Source organism: Camelina sativa, chromosome 7 (assembly GCF_030686135.1).
Source record: "Camelina sativa cultivar CO46 ecotype springtype chromosome 7, ASM3068613v1".
In the NCBI taxonomy this organism is placed as follows: Eukaryota; Viridiplantae; Streptophyta; class Magnoliopsida; order Brassicales; family Brassicaceae; genus Camelina; species Camelina sativa.
Window position 1 is genome coordinate 21,476,189 of NC_141886.1, and position 23,587 is coordinate 21,499,775.

General features: G+C 40.9%; 1 protein-coding gene, 1 long non-coding RNA gene and 2 other non-coding genes across 5 annotated transcripts; 2 read left to right on the forward strand and 2 right to left on the reverse strand.

Annotated features, from left to right (window-relative positions):
• The first annotated feature begins 842 nt into the window (after positions 1–842).
• Positions 843–915, forward strand: TRNAF-GAA (transfer RNA phenylalanine (anticodon GAA)). The gene has a single exon. It is a non-coding gene; the product is annotated as a tRNA-Phe (tRNA).
• A 1,650-nt stretch (positions 916–2,565) lies between these two features.
• LOC104701525 (uncharacterized) lies at positions 2,566–4,053 on the reverse strand. Its single transcript, XM_010417220.3, has 2 exons — positions 3,150–4,053; positions 2,566–3,066 (listed from the first exon to the last, which is right to left on the reverse strand). Exons 1-2 carry the CDS (start codon positions 3,899–3,901, stop codon positions 2,700–2,702), a joined length of 1,119 nt encoding a protein of 372 aa, XP_010415522.1. The 5' UTR covers positions 3,902–4,053; the 3' UTR covers positions 2,566–2,699.
• Positions 4,054–5,616: 1,563 nt separating this feature from the next.
• Positions 5,617–7,526, reverse strand: LOC104701526 (uncharacterized). 2 transcript variants are annotated; one of them, XR_753837.2, is made up of 3 exons: positions 7,353–7,526; positions 6,923–7,180; positions 5,617–6,337 (listed from the first exon to the last, which is right to left on the reverse strand). It is a non-coding gene; the product is annotated as an uncharacterized LOC104701526 (long non-coding RNA). The 2 variants fall into 2 exon arrangements; XR_015562193.1 differs by having other exon boundaries at positions 6,923–7,242; positions 7,353–7,487.
• A 1,900-nt stretch (positions 7,527–9,426) lies between these two features.
• TRNAF-GAA (transfer RNA phenylalanine (anticodon GAA)) lies at positions 9,427–9,499 on the forward strand. The gene has a single exon. It is a non-coding gene; the product is annotated as a tRNA-Phe (tRNA).
• Positions 9,500–23,587: the final 14,088 nt, after the last annotated feature.

The following is a 23,587-nucleotide window of genomic DNA, read 5'->3' on the forward strand; positions in this document are numbered from 1 at the left end:
TATATCTTCAATATTATTTTCTTCTTTGTCACTGAATTGATTTTTCATTTTTATATATCCAACAAATATTTTATTTAAATAATTTAGTTGATTAATTTTAGTAATTATGATTTTTATACTATACAGTTAAAGAATTGCCATAAAGTTTTCAGTCGAAATGTGAAATTAACAATGTTAGTCATTTTAAGTTTTCAATTTCCCGTGCGGTAACGCACGGGCCGACATCCTAGTTAGTATAATATCAAAAAATATGAAGTTTTCTCATTATTTCCCATTCTTTTGAGTTTGTAACTCCTTAAGTTTTTACACAACTTACGTAGCTTGAAATTTCAAATTTCAGTTACCAAATGTAAAAAAATTACCAAAAGTTGATCGCAAAAATACATAATCGCGAGAGAAATAGAATGTACAAATTTATTACTTAGGAGCATAAATCATATAATACACTAGAGGGCATATTACTTAAAATGTATGTGTTTGTAGATCCTGACCAATTACAATCATTCGTCAAACATGATAATTTAAAGGTTGTAACGAAAGCACTCCATCTAAACTGTATACTTTAGAAGGAGGAGCGAGCAAATTAAACAAAGCAGTTTCAATACAAAATAAAACGACTAATGGAGACTCTTTCTTGAAAAGCAAGAAAAGTGTCTTAGGCTTCTACTTAAACAAATCCAATAAGTAGGAAAGATGTTCAGAACAGCAAACCAACAAGATAGTAAAGATAGAGACAGCGATCAATACAAAACACATCCTAAATTAATGATAAGAGATGTTAGGACATTTCTTCCCACCTATGGCATGTTTCTATTATACGATATGAATAAAATAAACAAGAAGCGGGGATAGCTCAGTTGGGAGAGTGTCAGACTGAAGATCTGAAGGTCGCGTGTTCGATCCACGCTCACCACATTATTCTTTTCTTTTTAAATTTTTTTTCCTACTCATGTCCTTTAACTGGTCACAGAGCTAAGCGCAAAGTTCAGAACGTATATCTAATTCTCAAAAGATCTTTATTTGTATATAAGTATTAACTTCGAAGACAATGGATATGCATAATAAGCCATAAAACGACACAATGGATGCACAAACTTTATCTACTCATATAAGTTTGTTTGAAATGAGCGGAACATTCTCTTCTTAACTGTGAATACAACTCAAAGTCTGAAATAGAAAACCTAAACTTCTCTATAAGAACTTGAAATTATAAAGAGCAATAATGGGTATGCATAATAATAAGCCATACAACGACACAATGGATGCACAAACTTATCTACTCATATGAGTTGTTTGAAATGAGCGAAATATTCTCTTCTTAACTGTGAATACAACTCAAAGTCTGAAATAGAAAACCTAAACTTTACTATAAGAACTTGAAATTATACAGAACGATAATGCATACTATGAAGAACAAAAAATAGATATTAATTAATTATGGAAAAAATTAGAATGATTTTTTGTGGTTGAAGGCTAATGGTGAGCCATCTTTACATTTAAAAAGATGTCTCCGCCGACAAAGTAAATACAGTACCAAATTGCTAGTAGTGTTAATGCAAATTCCATAAAGTAGAAACTAAATTGCTAGGGTCGTTTAACATCTCATCCCTTGAACCGAATATAAAAAAACTGTAAACATTAGGAGCAAGCAAACTAAACAGATTCAAGATGAAATTAACTGACTAATGGAGACTCTTTCTTGAAAAGCAAGAAAAGTTCCTCGGCTTCTACTAAAGGACATTAGTACTTAAACAAATCTAATAAGTAAGAAAAGATGTTCAAAACACCAAACCAACGAGATAATAAAAGATAAAGACAGCAATGAATACAAAACACATCCTAAATTGATAATACGAAATAATATATGATTTGAGGACAGTTCTTCCCACATATGGCATGTTCCTCTTATACAATAGAAAAAAGTAAACAGGAAGCGGGGGATAGCTTAGTTGGGAGAGCGTCAGACCGAAGATCTGAAAGTCGTGTGTTTGATCCACGCTCACAGCTTTTTTTTTTTTTTTTTAATCATCACAACTTCTCATTAGTCTTGAACGGTTTCCTATCATTGATGTTTTTTTTGACGATCAAAAAACATTCTCTCAACTTTGAACACATAGGGCAACACCGTAAGTGATTATCACTCCATAGTAAAAAATTTCCTTATCACAAATCTCTAATTAAACACAATTTATGTCCCTCGTCACAAAGCTAGGGACAAAGTATCGAGACTATATAGAATGACCTTTTTGGTTTAACGCTAATGGTGAGCCATCTTTACACTTAAAAAGATGTTTCAGTTTCAGCTGTCGACCAAGTAAATAAAGTACCAGATATTGTTAGTAGTGTTAATGCAAATTCCATAAACTAGAAACTAAATTGCTAAGGACCTAAGGTCGGTTGCTAAAACATCTCATCCTTTGAACGAAGTATCAGAAAACTGATACTTTAAGAGCAAGCACACTAAACAGATTCAAGATAAAGTTAAATGACTAATAGATTAGAGATTCTTTCTTGAAATGCAAGATCGAAATGTGTCTTAGGTTTCTTAATAATAACAATCAATACTTGAGAATCCCAAAATAAGTTTGAAATTAAGAAGTCCAAAACACAAAATCGACGGCACAATGAAGATAGAGACTACCAATGAATACAAAACAACAACTTAAATTAATTGATAACTGAAAGACAAATCTTCTCTCCTATTGGGATATTGTGGGAGGAAGCCAAAACATGCTACCGGGTGGTGGAGAAGAGTCGGAGTCGGAGAGATAGCGGATAGTGCCAGAGGCGAGATCACATATGCCAAAACCAGAACCAAGGCCGGCAAAGTAAACCGAGTTAGGGCTAAGACCAGGGAAGTCCTTAGCAGAGAGACAGAAGGATTCATTCTCGCCCAAGAAAATGCAAAGATCACCAATGTCATCGGTGTAAGGACCAGTCCCTTGCTCTTCGTCTTGCCTAAACACCATGATCTTTTGGGTCTTCCTGCGAAGGTCTTTGCTGTTGTTGTAACGTGTGTCTCCCCATGGCGCAACTTCTCCTTTGTCCGTAAATCTCTCCACGAACCTGACCAACAACACATATTTCATGTAAGCAAAGCAGAGAGAAAGACAGAGCAAAGGTTAAACTAATGAGTTTTTTATGACTACCAAAGAACGATGAAGGATTGGCCGGAAGATGACTCGACGAGTTGCTGTTGAATCTTGAAACGAGAAAGACGCATTTCGTTCTCCAACTCTGGCATTTCTTCAAGAAAGTTAGAGAAGATGAACCTCTTGTAGCCACAAACCGGAGTGTTTAAACCGGATGATTTAGGTGTGAATTCGGTTGGACCGGTGTAGTCAGGGTTACAATTGTTCAAGTAAAGTCTCCGGTCTCTCTCCGAGTACATGACAGTAGAAGAGAGAAAAGATGGACAAGGCACGTCGATGCGAGTCCACGCCGAGTCACCAGGACCACAAATACTGACTCTTGACCCGTAAAACTTGACGGCGACCACACAGTCTGATGAGACAGAGACATTAACAACATATTCATATTTGTCTCTGGTTATTGGAGGCAGAGATATGATCTTCTTGGAGGGGTTTAAGATGTTAGCGAGACGCACCGTTGAATCTTTCTTGTTCACCAAAGCTAACCATCCTCTTGATGATCCTATCCTGTGAGATTTGTAGACCTCCTTTGGTAGAATCTTGTTTTCGATCTTCACTTGCTCTTGCTTCCTCGGATCGTAGAGGTTGAAGTTGACGACTTTTCCACCACAAGGAGATTTTCCCACAAGATCGCTTCCGAGGAGGAGATACGGTGTCGTCGCCGCCGTCGAGAATTCCGATCGTCGGAAACAGAGGATCCGGTTCCGAGATGTTGAAAACTTCGAGATTCGGCACAAGATCTGAGACATTGTTTTAGAAACCCTAATTCGCTTTTCCACAGAAGAGAATCAAAAAGACAATAATAAAACCCTAAACACCCAAAACTCTGCCTCTTTCCTTGGGGATCAATTTATTAGATGTGCAAAATAAAATGGTAAGTTTCTTTACCCGGAAATGCTCTTCTAAGACACATGAATATCAATAGAATAGAATAGATCATCAATACGCTGTCGTGTCAGTGCCGGCTTAGATTGGGGACAAGCGGTGCGATTGTCCCGGGTAAGGAAATGAAAATTTTTTTTTTTATATTGGAAAAAAAAAATTTATAAGATAAAAAGGGCAAAAAAAAATAGTGTAAGATATAGGGACACAAATAAAAAATAATACAAGAAAAAGGACATAAACAAATAATGTAAGATAAAAAAGGCAAAAACAAAATTTGTAATGCAAAAATAGTTTATTAAAATATGTTTTAAGGATTTATTTTTATGAATCAGTAATCTAAATGACTCTTTATCTTCCATAATTATCTCAACATACTCCAATAGTAGAACTAAAATAATTTTTTATAATCTTCTCAAGTGTTTATATATTATAAATCCATATTTTTCTAACATATCACAGAGGTTAAAAAAAAAAATTTGGTCTTTCATTTAAAAAAAAAATTGCCCAGAGGCCCCAAAAACCTTGAGCCGGCACTGTGTCGTGTGAACACAGTACAACATGTGGTGCAGTGGTGGTGTGAAGTGTGATAATAAAACGTAAAAATTAGTAAAGGGATTGAGTACGATTTGAAAGTATACAATGATTGGTGTATGTTACGGTAAAACTTTTACCCCATAATCTTTCTCTAGTTGATAAAATACCCTATCAATTGCAACGACATAACTGGAATGTTCGGACCGATCGAATAGATATGTAAAACTTAGCAGAAACAGCGTAAAAGATAAACATAGTTTTTAACTAAGTACGAGGTAAGCTTTAGGTAGGTCAAGCAACATTAACAAAGAAACAAAGTGAAAGAAGAAAAGCTAAATATAGTGTGTAACATAGAGACTCTTCTCACAGAGCTTTTGAAGGAAATTTAAAATATTAGTAAGATAAAAACGAAAATGGAACCACTCGGACTTCCACAGAAACAAGAACCTCCTATTCCTTCGTAGCTCCTTCACCGTCCTCGCTTTCATCTTCTTTCTTCTTGTCTCCACCTTCACCTTCCTTCTCGCCTTCTTTTTCGTTGCTGTTTCCACCATCTTCCTCCTTATCGCCACCTTGCTTTTCCTCACCGATGCGTTTGTAGTACTCCTCGTCATCTTCGTCCTCAGAGGACAGAGAGCTCATCAAACTCTCCCCTAAAACCTTGACGAAACATTTCTCGGTCTGCCCTCCTCTCCTCTCGAGTCCTCCCGTCAACTCGTGAACTTTATGGGGTAAAAGTTTTACCGTAGCATGAATAGACGAATACGTTGATACAACTGAACTGTGTGTGCGGATGGTGGTGACACATGAGATGAGCAACCGCCCCCCCCCCCCCCCCCCCCCCCAGATTTCTATGCTTTTTTACAAAATTACCCCATTACTTATGGTTGTTACGTATAGACCCTATCTTATATAAATGAATAAATGATCATGAAAATATCATGCCAACTTTAGACCATGGCCAATGGAGCAACCCATATGGATTGCTTAAAAATAAATTAATCATATAATTTATATTAAACTAATTAAAGCAACCTAATAAGAATTTAAACCAAAATGATCCTCCACTAGAGAAACCTTCCTAGGTTCTCAATTATAAAACTGAAACCTTCGTAAGTATTATCTTAAACATGTCTGAAAACTGAAAACAAAGCAAATAAAGATTAAACTCTCATCTCTCTCAGTCATATCTTAAACTAGATTCATACAAAAAAAACACCAAGTCATAAATCTGCAACAAGGTTGGTTGCTATAATGGTGGTTTGTCAGTACACATCAGCCCAAGCTTAATGGCTTGCTTAACCTGATCAAATGGTCTTTTTCTCAGGAGAAGAGAGCCCTTACTTGTTGATGAATTGTTCCCATCTCCAATTTTGAAATGAAAAATCAAAGGCTCTTGATCATCATCAGATAACAAAACACTTTTGTGCTGAGATCAAATGTAATCTCAGGCCATTGATCTGATAGATAACAAATACCTTCTACAACTCCTAAAACCACTCTTAACCTTCTTCTCCATCACATAGCCGATGAAGAACTTAACCAAGTCTCAACAGTTTCTCCTTGAGTCCACTCTGTAACCAAAGCTCTCAAGCTTCTGCTATTACACCAACCCAAAACTCTTACCAAGTTCTTGTGTACAAGAACTTGTAACTTCGCCGGCAAGTTCTTGGAAAATAATCAGGTCTCTTGATACATAACAAACCAAAGCAAAAACAGAGCAATCGTTTGCAGACAATCGTTGTGCGGCTTGATATCTCTGTTTCCTGGTTAAAAGTAAACATGTAAGAGTCTGTTATATTATGATGACATTTGCAGACAATGAATCTCGGTTTCACTACATTCAAATGCCTAATCGCGTGTTTGAAGTCAACAAGTATAACAACACCATCTAACTTTATATATCTCGGAAGCAATTCATAACTGCAGAACGTTTCAATGACGAGTCCTGGTAAGTAGTATCACAAAAGAAAACACAATCTCACTAACAGACCAACCAAAACTAAAAAAGCTTAGCTTTTGTGACAGAACTTGCATAACACAAACAAACAGATACATGTACGCTAGTCACAATAAGAGTTGACATGTTCACTTCTTCTTGCAGAAATGTATCTTGGGAATTCAGCTTTTACAAAGAAAAGAAAACAGAAAGGAAAACATATATGTTGAATAGCTCTTTTTCATGTTTATTATCTAAAAACATTGAAATCAGTCGATTTCAAACTAAGACCAGAACTTAGACCAAGTCATTCAAACTAAGAACCAAACAGTAGCATCAACAACATGAAATCCCTATATTTATCTCAAATCTATATCCAATCAAATGCAAGATAAGAGCTTAAGAAGTGTACCTATGAATCTATGATGTGCCGCGTGAGCCAAGGAGAACTAAGATCACAGAGCTGGGATATTTCCAAGCAAACAATGCAAACTAAAATCCACCAGGCAACTTAGATACCTTTCCTAACCTGCATACTCTCCTCGTTCAGAGCAGAACCAGGGACATTCTCAGGTCCAGGGACAGATATAGCAGCAACCATCAGCGGAAGTAAATGAGGATCTCAACCACAATGAACCGCAGTTTGTTTCGAAGGTTCACCAAGCTCTTCCTGCAAATTAGAAAAATAACGATGGATTCATACCCAATTATCCACTAAGTCGAATCCAAGAACTACATCAGCCAATTTCCATTTTAATAAGAAAAACAAACATGTAAATCAGAGGATTAAGGTTTGGAGACATAACAAAGATCAGAGAAAGGAAGAAGAGAAGAGAAGGAACCATTCTTATCGGGAACAGACAAAGTGGTGATGGTGAATCGATTAATTTCTACAGATTTGAGGTTAATCGCATGCCAATCGCCTTTAGTCGAGAGAGAAAAAAAGAGAGATTGTCGCGAAAAGAAAGAAGAAAAATGAGAAATTTTTTTTTGTTTTTCATAATTAAGCAACACCCAATCAGAAGTTGCCACGTACCGTTGCTTCAAGGGTTCTTCCGATGCTCGTCTGAGCAACGATTCTCAGCATATTGAGCATTTTTTTTTTTTTTGATTTATTTTTGGGTTAGAATTTGTTTCAGCAACCCAATAAAACCTACCAGTGGCTATGCTCTTATAAGGTTAGTGACTATAAAACTGAAGAGACGTTTGAATAGACGAATACGTGGTCCTGTGAGTTTTACACAAATTACATAGCTTGAAATTTCAACTTTCAGTTACCAAATGTCAAAAAGAAAATCAAAAGTTGATAGCAAAAATAGAGAAATAGAATGTATAAATTTATTACTTAGGAGCATAAATCATATAATATACCAGAGGGCATATTATTTTAAATATATGTACTTGTAGTCTTGTACATATATACATATTTCTTAAATTTATGCGTTTGTAGATCTAGGTCAATTACAATCATTCGTCAAACATGATAATTAAAGGTTGTAAAGAAAGCACTCCATCAAAATTGTATACTTTAGATGGAGGAGGGAGCAAATGAAACAAAACAGTTTCTAATTGTATACAAAGTAAACTAATGGAGCACTCTTCCTTTGTTACTAATTGTATACAAAGTAAACTAATGGAGACTCTTTCTTGAAAAACAAGAAAAGTTTCTTAGGCTTCTACTAAAGAAGGACAGTAGTAACAGATCCAATTAGTAGGAAAAAGATGTTCAAAACACCAAAGCAACGAGATAATAAAAGATAGAGACAACGATGAATACAAAACACATCCTAAACTAATAATAGAAGATAATATATGATTTGAGAACAATTCTTCCCACCTATGGCATTTTTCCATTATAAAAATATACAAAGAGAAACATGAAACGGGATAGCTCAGTTGAGAGAGCGTAGACTGTAGACTGGAGATCTGACGGTCGAGTGTTTACGCTCACCTCATTTTCCTTCTTACATTTTTATTTTATTTTTATTATCACAACTTCTTATTAGTCTTGAACGGTTTTCTATTATTGTTGCTTTCCTTGTCGATCAAAAAACATTCTCTCAACTGTGAACAACAAGGGTAACACCGTAAGTGCTTACCACTCTCTAGTGAAATTTTTCCACTTATGTCATTTAATCGGTCACCTAGCTAAGGACAGAGTCGAGAACATATATCTAACTCTAAAAAGATCTTTATTTGTATATAAGTATTAACTTCGAAGACAATGCATATGCATAATAAGCCATACAACGACACAATATATAGATTTGCAAAACTTTATTTACTCATGAGTTGTTTGAAATGAGTGGAACATTCTCTTCTTAAATGTGAATACAACTCAAAATTTGAAATAGAAAACCTAAATTTCACTATAAGAACTTGAAATCATAAAGAAAGATAATGCATACTATGAAAAAGAAAACAAAAAAAAGATAGATAACATTCATAGAAAAAAATTAGAATGATTTTTTGTGGTTGAAGGCTAATGGTGAGCCATCTTTACATTTAGAAAGAGGTCACAACTGTCGACAAAGTAAATACAATACCAAATTGCTAGTAGTATTAATGTAAATTCCATAGAGTAGAAACTAAATCGCTAGGGTCGTTTGCTAAAACATCTCATCCCTTGATAAGCACACTAAACAGATTCAATACAAAATAAAACAACTAATGTAGACTCTTTCTTGATAAGCAAGAAAAATTCTTAGGCTTCTACTAAAGGAAAGTAGTACTTAAACAATTCCAATAAGTAGGAAAGATGTTCAAAACACTAAATCAACGAGATAATAAAAGATAGACACAACAATGCATACAAAACACATCCTAAGTTGTTAAACACGAGACAATGTATGATTTGAGGACAATTTTTCCCACCTGGCATGTTCATGCTATACAATATAAAAAGGTAAATATGAAGTGGGGATAGCTCAGTTGGGAGAGCGTCAGACTGAAGATCTGAAGGTCGCGTGTTTGATCCATGTTCACCGCATTTTTTTTCTTTCTTTTTATCATCACAACTTATTATTAGTCTTGAACGGTTTCCTATCATTGATGTTTTCCTTCTCAATCAAAAAACATTCTCTCAACTGTGAACATAAAAGACAACACCGTATTATCACTCTCTGTGAGAAGTTTCCTTTATTACAAATCTCTGATTAAGCACAATTTAATTGGTGACAGAGCTAAGAACATACTCAATAATATATATCTAATTCTCAAAAGAACTTTATTTGTATATTAATATTAACTTCCAAGATCACAAATCTCTGATTAAGCACAATTTAATTGGTGACAAACAAAGAACATACTCGATAATATATATCTAATTCTCAATAGATCTTTATTTGTATATCATACGATATTAATTGGGAAGTACAAATATGAAACTAACCTTAAAATGTGTAAAAAATTACATTCAATTTCCATTAGAAAAACTTAATTAAGACTAATTAATTAATTTTAAATAAATATAATTAATTAAAAAATGAAAATTGGAGACACATAAAATAAAATAAATTGTTGAAAAGTACAAAAAAGAAATCTATTAGAATCAAAACTAATTTATACTTTAAAAAATTAACAGCTAAGATTTTAAAAATCTAATCGAATAAAATATATATAACTACAAATTTTATAAAAAAAAATTTCTAGCACGGGTTAAAATTTTTATCAAAATTTAAATCCAATAAAATATATAACGTTTCGTTTAACGGCTTAGATTTTAAAAAATTAATAAATAAAAAATAAAAGATACATATATAGTATTTTATCTATTTAAAAAGAATATATTTTTCTTTTAGCCACCGTTCTTTAGAAAAATAAAACAAAGTTGAGATTTGAATATATTTAATGTTTGAAGGTGCTTATTACATACAAGAGAGGGAAACCACAAAAACAAAAAAAAACTGTTTTAAAAAAAAAACTATATTTAGTTGCTGTTTTTAGATGTTAATTATATCTCTTTACTTATTTGATAACCATAGCAAGGATTGCGTTTAATTGACAAATGTTTAAACAATTTTATTGATTACATGCAAATGTTTTATTAACAGTTTTCAATAAATATTTTTAAAATACAAAAATTTTAATATAAGCAAACCAAATTTTTAATCACAAACATTTATAAATAACATAATAACAAAATAAATTATTAAAAAAATTTATAAAAAAAGTTCAGCCGCAGGTTAATACCTAGTTAGTATTAACTTCCAAGACAATGCATATACATAATAAGCCATACACTGACACAATATATGGATGCGCTACTCATATGAGATATTTGAAATAAGCGGATCATTATCTTCTTAACTGTGAATACAACTGAAAGTCTGAATTAGAAAACCTAAAGTTCAAAGAACTTGAAATTATGAAGAAAGATAATGCACACTATAATAACAAAAAAATAACAAAAAAGATAGATATGCATTCATGGAAAAAAAAATAGAATGACTTTTTGGTTGAACGCTAATGATTAGCCATCTTAATTTACATTAAAAAAAGATGTCTCGGCTCTCGACCAAGTAAATACACTACCAAATTGCATAAACTAGAAACTAAATTGCTAGGGTCATTTGCTAAAACATTTCATCCCTTGAACCAAATATCAGAAAACTGTATACTTTAGGAGTGTAACATCCGCGAACCGAAATCTCGGTTTAGGGATTGCATCGGTCGATGCAAGGCCAGTTAAGTGCGGACGAGTTTAAGTTAAACGCTGCGTTTTGGGTTAGGGAAAAACCCTTAACTCGAGTGTTTTGTCTCATTGGGGAGTTTAGCCGTTTTTGAGAGAAAACTGTTCTTGAGTGTTTTTGGGGATTTTGGGAGATTGGAAGCTGTTCCTGTAGAGATCTGTAGCTGGGATTGCTGTAGGAGCTTCCTGGAAGTGATTTCTTGTTTGTTTAAGGTTCAGAATCGTCTTGGCAAAGGTAAGTGCATGACCATGGCTTATCTAAGCTGGAGATCTCTCTGATTTGCTTGTTATGTGTTGTTAGGCTTGCTAGATTGTTATTTGGGACGTTAGTGAAACGACCTGACCCGTTTTTTTAAAATAATAAATAATAAATAATAATAATAATAATAATAATAATAATAATAATAATAATAATAATAATAATAATAATAATAAACTACAACTAGTGGTCCCATATCCACTAGCCACCTAACCACAAGCACAACCAACAACGGAAATAACAGATACCAATATCCAAACAATAATCCAATAACTAATAACCAATAATCAAATATAAAAATACTCCAATATCAAACAACAGGAAACAATGAACCAGCAACCTAGCAAGTTCTAAAGACCCAACTCTAGCAACCTAGCAATACCAGACAACATCCAATCGAGTCCCTAGAACATCCTCCTCTTCATTGCCTTGATTCCACGATCACACTTTGCCTTTACTTGCATCACAAACACAAATTGCAATGCATGAGTATTTTATAAACACTCAGTAAGGCAATCCTCCCATCTACTGGGCTATACACACACGCAATAGAGATACTCTAACCATCAAGCAACAATCAACAAACAAATCAGGCTCTGCCTCGACCGACACCAACAGAGACAAGCATCGACCGACACAAGGTATGGATCGGTCGACACAAGGTTCACTTGCATCGATCAACGCATGCTCGACAATACGCGGAAACCATAGTTGCATCGACCGATGCCTCCACATGGCATCGACTGATGCTCCTAGGTCAAGCCACGCCGTCCTCGCACTGCATCGACCGACGCACATAGTGCATCGACCGATGCACATGCCAAGCATCGTTTTCTCCAAAGCTTCTCGCCGGATCTCCGTTCCTGCAAACATAAGAATCGATCCCAAGCCACAAGAAAGCTTCCTAACGCCTCATACAACATTCTAACAAGCCTAACAACACATAAACAAACAGATCAGAGAATCTCCAGCTTAGATAAGCTATGGTCATGCACTTACCTTTGCCACAGAAGAAAACGACCCAAACACAGGAAGAAAACGACCCTAGGACGCTCCTACAACGATCCCAGCTACAGATCTCTACAGGAACAGCTTCCAACTCCAAGAAATCACCAAGAACACTCAAGAACACCAAGAACTCTTCTTTTCCTCTTTTGTTTCTCTCAAAAGCGGCTAAACACGCCTAATGAGACAAAACTCGAGTTTAAGGGTTTTACTAACCCAAAATGCAGCGTTTAACTTAAGTCAAAATGCAGAAACTCAACCCTGCATCGACCGATGCACAACCTGCATCGACCGATGCACAACCTGCATCGACCGATGCAATCCCTAAACCGTGATTTCGGATCGTGGGTGTTAATATTCTCCCCCACCAAACTAGATTCGTCCTCGAATCTCGAACAACCATCAACCAAGGACTCCCGTGCAACTCTCTCCACGGTCCGCACTCCTCCGACCGAACTACGAAAGGTCACCTCTAGGCGATAGACTCACGCTTCAGGCATTATTTTCTCCCGACTTTTGGACTTCCTTTTTACTCATAGGCCTAAACCTTGAGTTTTTATTGGCTCCTCATCAGACCTAAGTCTGCATGCCATTATGTTGGCTCCTCATCAGGCCTAAACCCGCATGCCATAATATATAAGAAAAAATCCAATACTCGTCTCTCGGGTTGCCACCCTACAACGCGCCCCCGGATCGTCATCCAAAGTCGATATACCAACCATACTCCCAAGCCACAAAGTCTCAGAATATGGCAGTACTAGGAGAACCTAAGTCCCCCAAGAGTCGCGAGCAAACAATTCTGAACACGTCTGAGCCCTATCCCTATCCAGGTTTCCTTCCCGTGGCTCGCATACGACATCTCAATGTCCTACCAACCACATATCCCCTCACTGGGATACCTCATGACCACACAAGGATCATCTCACTGCCACATGGGACAAACAAATGTCCTAAACAGGACCGCCACCAAGGTCAAACAAATGTCCTAAACAGGACCACCACCAAGGTAAACAAATGTCCTAAACAGGACCGCCACCAAGGCCAAACAAATGTCCTAAACAGGACCGTCACAAAGACCATCTGTCCCGAAGGACCGCCTAAACAGGCACTCTGGCTAAACAGCCCGCCACAAAGGCCACACATCTCGCTAAACAGCCCGCCACAAAGGCCACACATATGGCTAAACAGCCCGCCACAAAGGCCACACATCTGGCTAAACAGTCCGCCACAAAGGCCACACATCTGGCTAAATAGCCCGCCACAAAGGCCACATAATATCTCAAAAGACCGCCACTAAGGCCACACAATGACTAACAACCAACCACCCCAAGCGACCAAGTAAACAAGAGAGATGGGCTGGAATACTCCATTCCCGCTCCAGCCACGGATTACAGATGGGACCAGGCTAGACAAGCTCAAGTCTCGGCTTGCTTCTCATACCACTTCTTAAATCTTGCCTTCATCCTCGCCTCAGGCTCCCAAGTCTCCTCCTCAACACCATCACAGTCCCAAAGGACTCTCATAAGAGGAATGTTCTTCTTCCGAAGTTCCTTGATCCTCCTCTCGAGAACCATCACTGGTCTCGCCTCCAAAGTCATGTTAGGCTGAAGATCCTCAGGAATCTTAACTAACAGCTGATCATCCTCACGGAGACACTTCCTCAACATAAAAAGGAAAACCTTATGGAATGCACGCATAACCTCAGGTAACTCCAGTCTATAAGCCACTGGTCCAACACGCTCAATCACTCTGAACGGACCCATATACCTCGGACTCAACTTAGTCTCAGTCAATGACCTGTTCGGACCCCGCAACATGACCATCTTGAGGTACACTCTATCTCCGACCTGAAACTCAAGATCTCTCCTCCTCCTATCGGCATAACTCCTCTACCGATCCTGAGCTTCCTTCATGTTCAGCTTGAAAACCCGGATCTTCTCCGAGGTCTCCTGAACAAAATCTGCCCCGTACATGCTCCTCTCCCCCACCTGAGTCCATCATAACGGCGTATGACACGGACTCCCATACAAAGCCTCCTAAGGAGCCATGCCAATATTCGCCTGATAACTATTGTTGTAAGCAAACTCTACCAAGCTCAAGTGTAAGCAAACTCTACCAAACTCAAGTGATCTGTCCAATGGCCACCCCAATCCAACACACACATCCTCAGCAAATGCTCCAGCATCTGGATCGTCCTCTCTGACTGTCCATCTGTCTGGGGATGATAAGCTGTACTCATATGCACCTTAGTGCCCATCTCTACCTGAAACGCTCTCCAGAACACCAAAGTGAACTTGGAATCTCTATAAGACACAATGCTTGTTGGCACCCCATGCAACCTGACTATCTCCTTCACATACTTCTTAGCCAAGACCGCTGCTCCATGAGTCTTCTTAATGGCCAGAAAATGTGCCGATTTAGTCAACCGGTCCACAATGACCCAAATAGCATCAAACGTCCTGGACACTGACAAACCTACCACGAAGTCCATAGTAATCATATCCCTCTTCCACTCTGGAATGGGAAGACTCTTCAGTAACTCTCCGAGAACCTGATGCTCCACCTTCACTAGCTGGCACACATCGCACCTCGCGACCCAACTAGATACATCCTTCTTCATCCCGACCCAATGATAGTACCTCTTGAGATCACGGTACATCTTAGTCGCTCCTGGATGAATAGAAAACTTGCTCCCATGAGCCTCTCTCAGGATCTCCGGCCTCAACTCCTCATCTTTGGGCACACAAACCCGACCGTGCACCAAGATAGTACCATTATCTGAGACCTAATACTCTGAATTCACATCCTTTGAGGCATTCACCAGCCCCAAATCCTTCTCCTGAGCCAACTGCACCCTGCTCAGAAGATCTGCTCTATCAACCGCCTCCAAACCCAACGGTTCTTGAGACACAACACACAAACTCAATGCACCGATCTCTCCTACCAGAGACTCCATCTCCTGCTCCTGAGCCGAAGCTACCCTTTTCCGACTCAGAGCATCTCCAACCGAGTTAGCTTTACCAGAGTGATAGGCTATCTCCAAATCATAATCCGCCATCAACTCCATCCATCGCCTCTGCCTCAAGTTCAGCTTGGGCTGAGTGAATATGTACTTCAGGCTCTTATGATCTGTAAATACATGTACCTTTGCACCATAAAGATAAGATCTCCAAATCTTCAGGGCAAAAATTACAGCACCCATCTCCAAGTCATGAGTAGGATAGTTGCCCTCATGCTTCCGCAAATGCCGCGAGGCATAGACAATCACCTTCCCATGCTGCATCAACACACATCCCAAACCAACTCTAGATGCATCTGTATAAACCACATAGGGTTCTCCCTGCTCAGGCAAAGCCAACACTGGCGCAATAGTCAACATCTCCTTCAGGCTTGCAAAGCCTTCCTCACACTCTTGTGACCAAACGAAAGGAACATCATTCCCTGTCAACTTAGTCATAGGACGTGCTCTGCTCGCAAACCCCTGCACAAACCTCATGTAGTAGCCTGCCAAACCAAGGAAAGTCCTGATCTCTGTGGCATTCTGCGGTCGAGGCCAATCCCTGATAGCCTGAATCTTCTCTGGATCTACAGATACCCCATCTGCAGACACAATGTGACCCAGAAAACCCATCTCACGCTGCCAGAAACTACACTTGCTCAACTTAGCAAACAACTTCTGCTCACGCAACTTCTCCAGAACTGCTCTCAAATGCAGTGCATGCTTCTCAGGACTCTTAGAATAAATTAGGATGTCGTCGATGAAAATGATGACAGACACGTCCAGAAACTCCTGAAACACGCTGTTCATCAATCTCATAAACGCAGCTGGTGCGTTAGTCAACCCAAACGGCATCACCACAAACTCATAATGCCCATACCTCGTCCGGAAAGCAGTCTTCCTCACATCTGCCTCATCTATCGGGATCTAATGATAACCCGATGCCAGACCTACCTTGGAGAACCAAGTAGCACCTCTAAACTGATCCAACAACTCATCGATCCTCGGAAGAGGGTACTTGTTCTTCATAGTGACCCGGTTGATACCCCTGTAATCAATACACAAGCGGAAACTCCCATCTTTCTTCTTAACGAATAACATCGGTGCTCCCCATGGTGATACACTAGGACGGATGAATCTCTTGCTCAACAAATCCTCTAGCTGCTTCTTCAGCTCTGCCATCTCTGCTGGAGCCATTCTATAAGGAGCCTTGGATAACGGTGTCGTCCCTGGTTCTAGTCCAATCGTGAAAGGATCCGACCGAGAAGGTGGTAATCCCTGCAACGACTGGAACACATCCTCAAACTCCACCACAACCTGAATACCGCTAACTGTAGACTTCTCCACTGACTCTGGCATAGATATAGTAACCAAATAAGCCTCATGGCCCTTCTCGATCATCTTCCCAGCCTGAACGGCCGAGATCACGAGACTCCCAGAAGTCGGTCTAATCCCCTGAAAAACCAACTTCCTTCCTGAGCGCTCAAACTCCACTCTACCCCGATGACAATCCAGATGAACCATATGCCGATGCAACTAGTCCATCCCCAAGATAACGTCATACAGCTCCACAGGGCTGATAAGCAAATCCGCTGGCCAAGACTCTCCCGCGATCTGAATATCGAAACCCCTCGCTCTACCAATGACCCTCAGAAACTTGCCTCCAGCAACTCTGACAACTCCTGCACGCTCTCCGGGATCTCCCACGATACTCGCACTCTCTGCACACTTCGAGGTAATGAAGCTATGAGTAGCTCCAGAGTCAAACATAACATGGGACTTAAACCCTCCCACCAACAAGGTCCCTACACAAACCTCATGTGTTGAGAACCTAACACTTTATCACAAGACAACATAAAATCTGAACTTACTAAGAATTCACAAAGACAAAGTACCAGAAATTATACGTGTGATTGCTCCTGCACTGGTTCCACCAGTCTCTGCAGTCGTGTAAACCCGTGGCACCTGCTCAATCCGTGCCACCTGCTTCCCTCCCGGCTGCACCTGCTGCAACGCTGCCACTGCTACCGGCTGCAACTTGGGACAATAGGGCCTGATGTGCCCTGGCTGCCTGCAGTGATAGCACACACGATCTCCTGCCGTCGGAGCACTCCTCTTGGGACAGCTAGCAACCTTGTGATCCTTGCCCTAACACCCAAAGCAACTCGGACCACCCGGCCTCTGCGTAGCCTCCCATCTCCTCTTGGTTCCCTGCGCAGGCTTGCCGCCCTTGCTAGAACCTCCCTAAGGCTGAGCCTTGCTAGGCTGGGCTGCTGGGCTAGCCGCTACTGACTGTGCCCGGATATCCTCCTCAATCCCTGTTGCAGTCTCAACCAGCTCTTCACGCGTAGCGTAATTCCGCCCTCTACAGTGAACCCTTAAGTTATCACGTAGGGCCCTCAAAAACCTCCTGATCTGAGCCTCCTCAGACTCCATATCCCGACCCCCATACCTCAGAAGTCGACTGAACTCCAAGTCAAGCTCCCGCACTGACCGAGTTCCCTGAGCTTGCTGAAGGAACTGCACCTCCAACATATCCAGTGCCTCTCAAGGGAAATACTTGCGGTTGAACTCCAAGAGAAATTCAGCCCAAGACATCTCCCTCTGCACTCTCTTGGCTGCCATAGAACTCCACCACAACTGAGCATCACTAGTCAAATGGTGGACCCTAATGTCCACCCAAAACTCCTCAGAACATCTTAGAGTAGAAGTTACGTTTCACACTCGTCCTCCACGCCTCCGCAGCAGTAGGATCTGTACTTCCCGAAAACCGCTCGGTACGAATACAACCCATCTTTGTCAGCATGCTGATATAACGAGAATGGACCTCCACATCCGCAGCCACTGGCTGCCGCTCCTCCTCCACTACTGGTGGCACCACCTGAGCCTGAGTCGGTGCCACTTCCGGTAACCGCTCTAACAACTGTGCTAACAAGCCCGCAAGATCAACACCAGGGACTCCAACCGCTGGGATTCCTACACCCGGAACCCTAGCATCACCGGACACTGGAGCATCAACACCGCCCCCTCCGGCCACACTCAAAGAATCCCCCTGGACATCCTGCGACTCGCCAACACCCTCAGCTGTCACACTCTGGTCCTCGGTCTCACTAACCAGTGGGACTCTGCCCCTACCACGACCACGTCCGCGTCCACGACCACGTCCGCATCCACGACCATGACCACGACCAGCAACATCATCCTTTCTAACCATCTGCACTACCATGAACAGAAGGCTAAGCACGCAATTATACATAACACAAAAACATATACTCACCGTGAAATCACACTGTAGGCTCGAAGAGGATGTTCTAGGACTCCATGCCACACACAATGGACTAACTCACATAATCGATCAAGACATGCAATCCCAAACATCACAACAGAAACCTAGTGAACCCAAACCTAGAACCGTAAGGGCTCTGATATCAAACTGAAATGACCTGACCCGTCTTTTAAAAAATAATAATAATAAATAATAAATAATAATAATAATAATAATAAACTACAACTAGTGGTCTCATACCCACTAGCCACCTAACCAAAAGCACAACCAACAGCAGAAATAACAGATACCAATATCCAAACAAGAATCCAATAACTAATAACCAATAATCAAATATAACAATACTCCAATATCAAACAACAAGAAACAAGGAACCAGCAACCTAGCATGTTCTAAAAACCCAACTCTAGCAACCTAGCAATGCCAGACAACATCCAATCGAGTTCCTAGAACATCCTCCTCTTCATTGCCTTTATTCCACGATGCAAGCCTTGTGTCGGTCGATGCAGAGCATGGTTTGTTTGTTGATTGTTGCTTGATTATTAGAGTATAGCCCAGTAGATGGAAGGATTGCCTTACTGAGTGTTTATGAAATACTTATGCATTGCAATTTGTGTTTGTGGTACAGGTAAAGGCAGAGTGTGATCGTGGAATCAAAGCAATGAAGAGGAGGATGTTCTAGGGACTCGATTGGTTGTTGTCTGGCATTGCTAGGTTGCTAGAGTTGGGTCATAAGAAACATTGCTAGGTTGACGGTTCTATGATTCCTGTTGGTTGATTTTTGGATATTGTTTATGTTATAATTATTGGATTATTATTGGATATTGTTATTGGTTTTTCCGCTGTTGGTTGTGATTGTGGTTAGGTGGCTAGTGGATATGGGACCACTAGTTACAGTTTATTTATTATATTATTAATATTTATTATTTATTATTTTTTTTTTTTTAAACGGGTCGGGTCGTTTCAAGGAGCAAACACACTAAACAGATTCAAGATGACGTTAAATGACTAATAGAGACTCTTCCTTGAAACGCAAGAAATGTGTCTTAGGCTTCTAAATGACAATCAGTACTTAAAATCCCAAAATAAGTTGGAAAGATGTCCAAAACACCGAATTAATGGCACAATGAAGATAGAGACTACCGATGAATACAAAACAACAACCTAAATTACTTGATTTATTATATTATTATTATTTATTATTTATTATTAATTAAAAAAAAACGGGTCGCATCGTTACAGTTTGGTATCAGAGCCCTTACGGTTCTAGGTTTGGGTTCACTAGGCTTTGTGCTATAAATGTTTGGGATTGCATGTCTTGATTGATTATGTGAGTTAGTCAATTGTGTGTGGCATGAAGTCCTAGAGCATCCTCTTCGAGCCTACAGTGTGATTTTACGGTGAGTTTATGTTTTTGTGTTATGTTAATTGTGTGCTTAGCCTTCTGTTCATGGTAGTGCAGGTGGTTAGAGGGGGTGTTGTTGCTGGTCGTGGTAGAGGACCGGACGTGGTCGTGGACGCGGACGTGGTCGTGGTAGGGGCAGAGTCCCAGAGGTTAGTGAGACTGCGGACCAGAGTGTGACAGCTAAGGGTGTTGGCGAGTCGTAGGATGTCCATGGAGATTCCATGAGTGTGGCCGGAGGGGGAGGTGTTGATGCTCCAGTGGCCGGTGATGTTAGGGTTCCAGGTGTGGGAGTCCCAGCGGGTGAAGTTCCTGGAGTGGATCTTGCGGGCTTGTTAGCACAGTTGTTGGATCGGTTGCCAGCAGCGGTACCGACTCAGGCTCAGGTAGTGCCACTAGTAGTGGCATAGGAGCGGCAGCCAGTGGCTGCGTATGTGGGAGCACATGGTTGTTATTTGTCCATGCTCAAGGAGATGAAGGGCATCGAGACTGCGAAGTTTTTGGGTGGTACAGACCCTACTGCTGCAGATGCGTGGAGGACGAGTGTGGAACGTAACTTCCATACTCTGAGATGTCCTGAAGAGTTTTGGGTGGACATTGTGGTCCACCATTTGATTGGTGATGCTCAGGTGTGGTGGAGATCAGAGGCTGCTAGGAGAGTGCAGCAGGAGATGACTTGGGCTGACTTCATAGGGGAGTTCAACCGCAAGTATTTTCCGAGGGAGGCATTGGATGGAGGTGCAGTTCCTTCAGTTATCTCAGGGGACGCGGTCAGTGCGAGAGCTGGATTTGAAGTTTAGTCGACTTCTATATTATGGAGGTCGGGCTATGGTGTCGGAGGAGGCCCAAATCAGGAGTTTTATGAGGGCTCTTCATGATGACTTGAGGGTCCATTGTAGAGGACGGAGTTAAGCTACGCGTGCAGAGCTGGTTGAGAGTGCGGCAGAGATCGAGGAGGATATCCGGGCACAGTCCAACAGTTTAGCCTAGTAAGGCTCAACATCATGGAGGTTCTAGCAAGGACGGCAAGCCTGCGCAGGGAACCAAGAGGAGGTGGGAGGCTAGGCAGAGGCCGAGTGGTGCGAGTTGCTTCGGTTGTGGGAGCAAGGATCATAAGATTGCTAGCTGTCCCAAGAGGAGTGCTCCAACAGCAGCAGCTCGTGTATGCTATCATTGCAGGGAGCCAGGACACATCAGGACCTTGTGTCCCAAGTTGCAGCCGGTAGCAGTGGCAGCGATGCAGCAGGTGCAACCGGGAGGGCAACAGGTGGCATGGATTGAGCTGGGGCCACGGGTTTACACGACTGCGGAGGCTGGTGGAACCAGTGTCGGGGCGATCACAGGTAAAATTTCTGGTACTATGTCTTTGTGAATTCTTAGAAGTTCAGATTTTATGTTTAAACTGTGATAAAATGTTAGGTTCTCAACACATGACGTTTGTGTAGGGACCTTGTTGGTGGGCGGGTTTAAGTCCCACATTATGTTTGATTCTGGAGCTTCTCATAGCTTTATTATTCCGGAGTGTGCAGAGAGCGCATGAATCAGAGGGGATCCCGGGGAGCATACATGAGTTGTCAGAGTTGCAGGTGGCAAGTTCCTGAGAGTTATTAGATGAACCAGAGGAATTGATATTCAGATCGTACGAGAGTCGTGGACAGCAGATTTGCTTATCAGTCCAGTGGAGTTGTATGATGTTATTCTCGGGATGGATTGGTTGCATCGGCATATGGTGCATTTGGATTGTGATCGGGGTAGAGTGGAGTTTGAGCGTCCAGGAGGGAAGTTGGTTTTTCAGGGTATCAGACCGACTTCAGGGAGTCTCATGATCTCGGCCATTCAGGCTGGGAAGATGTTCGAGAAAGGCCGTGAGGCTTATTTGGTTACTATATCAATGCTAGAGTCAGTGGGGAAGTCTACGGTTAGCGGTATTCAGGTTGTTGAGGAATTTGAGGACGTGTTTCAGTCATTGCAGGGATTACCACCATCTCGGTCTGATCTTTTCACGATTGAACTGGAACTGGGACGACACCGTTATCCAAGGCTCCTTATAGAATGACTCCAGCAGAGATGGCAGAGCTTAAGAAGAAGCTAGAGGATTTGTTAAGTAAGGGATTCATCCGTCCTAGTGTATCACCATAGGGATCGCCGGTGTTTCCGGCCGTGTATAGACTACAGAGGTTTGAACTGGTCACTGTGAAGAACAAGTACCCTCTTCCTAGGATCGATGAGTTGTTGGATCAGTTGAGAGGTGCTACTTGGTTCTCCAAGATATATCTGGCTTGGGGTTATCATCAGATACCAATAGATGAGGCAGATGTGAGAAAGACTGCATTCAGGACAAGGTATGGGCATTATGAGTTTGTGGTGATACCGTTTGGGTTGACTAACGCACCAGCAGCGTTTATGAGATTGATGAACAGCGTGTTTCAGGAGTTTCAGGACGTGTCTGTCTTCATTTTCATCGACGATATCCTGGTTTATTCCAAGAGTCCTGAGAAACATGCAGTGCATTTGAGGGCAGTTCTGGAGAAGCTGCGGGAGCAGAAGTTGTTTGCTAAGTTGAGCAAGTGCAGTTTTTGGCAGGGTGAGATGGGTTTTCTGGGTCATATTGTGTCTGCAAATAGGGTCTTTGTAGATCCGGAGAAGATTCAGGCTATCAGAGAATGGCCTAGACCGCAAAATGCCACAGAGATCAGAAGTTTTCTTGGGTTTGCAGGTTACTACAAGAGATTTGTGCAGGGATTTGCGAGCCTGAAGGAGATGTTGACTACTACGCCAGTGTTGGCTTTGCCTGAGCAAGGGGAACCCTATGTGGTTTATACTTATGGATCGAGAGTTGGTTTGGGTTGTGTGTTGATGCAGCATGGGAAGGTGATTGCCTATGCTTCACGGCAGTTGTGGAAGCATGAGGGCAATTATCCTACTCATGATTTGGAGATGGCTGCTATATTTTTTGCCCTGAAGATTTGGAGATCTTATCTTTACGGTGCAAAGGTACCAGTGTTTACAGATCATAAGAGCCTGAAGTATATATACAATCAGCCCAAGCTGAACTTGAGGCAGAGGCGGTGGATGGAGCTGGTGGCAGATTATGATTTGGAGATAGCCTATCACCCTGGTAAGGCTAACACGATTGCAGATGCTATGAGTCGGAAGAGAGTAGTTTCAGCTCAGGAGCAGGAGATGGAGTCTCTAGTAGGAGAGATCAGTGCTTTGAGGTTATGTGCGGTGTCTTAGGAACTGTTGGGTTTGGAAGCAGTTGATAGAGCAGATCTTCTGAGCAGGGTGTGGTTGGCACATGAGAAGGATTTGGGGCTGGTGAATGCCTCAAAGGATGTTGATTCAGAGTATCAGGTCCCAGATAATGGTACTATCCTGGTGCACGGTCGGATTTGTGTGCCCAAGGATGAGGAGTTGAGACAGGAGATCCTGAGAGA

Coding starts and splice junctions, on each gene's coding strand:
- LOC104701525 (XM_010417220.3), bottom strand. CDS start 3,901: ATGTCTCAGATCTTGTGCCGAATCTCGAAGTTTTCAACATCTCGGAAC. Junction 3,067..3,149: donor CAATCCTTCATCGTTCTTTG/GTAGTCATAAAA, acceptor GTTGTTGGTCAG/GTTCGTGGAGAGATTTACGG.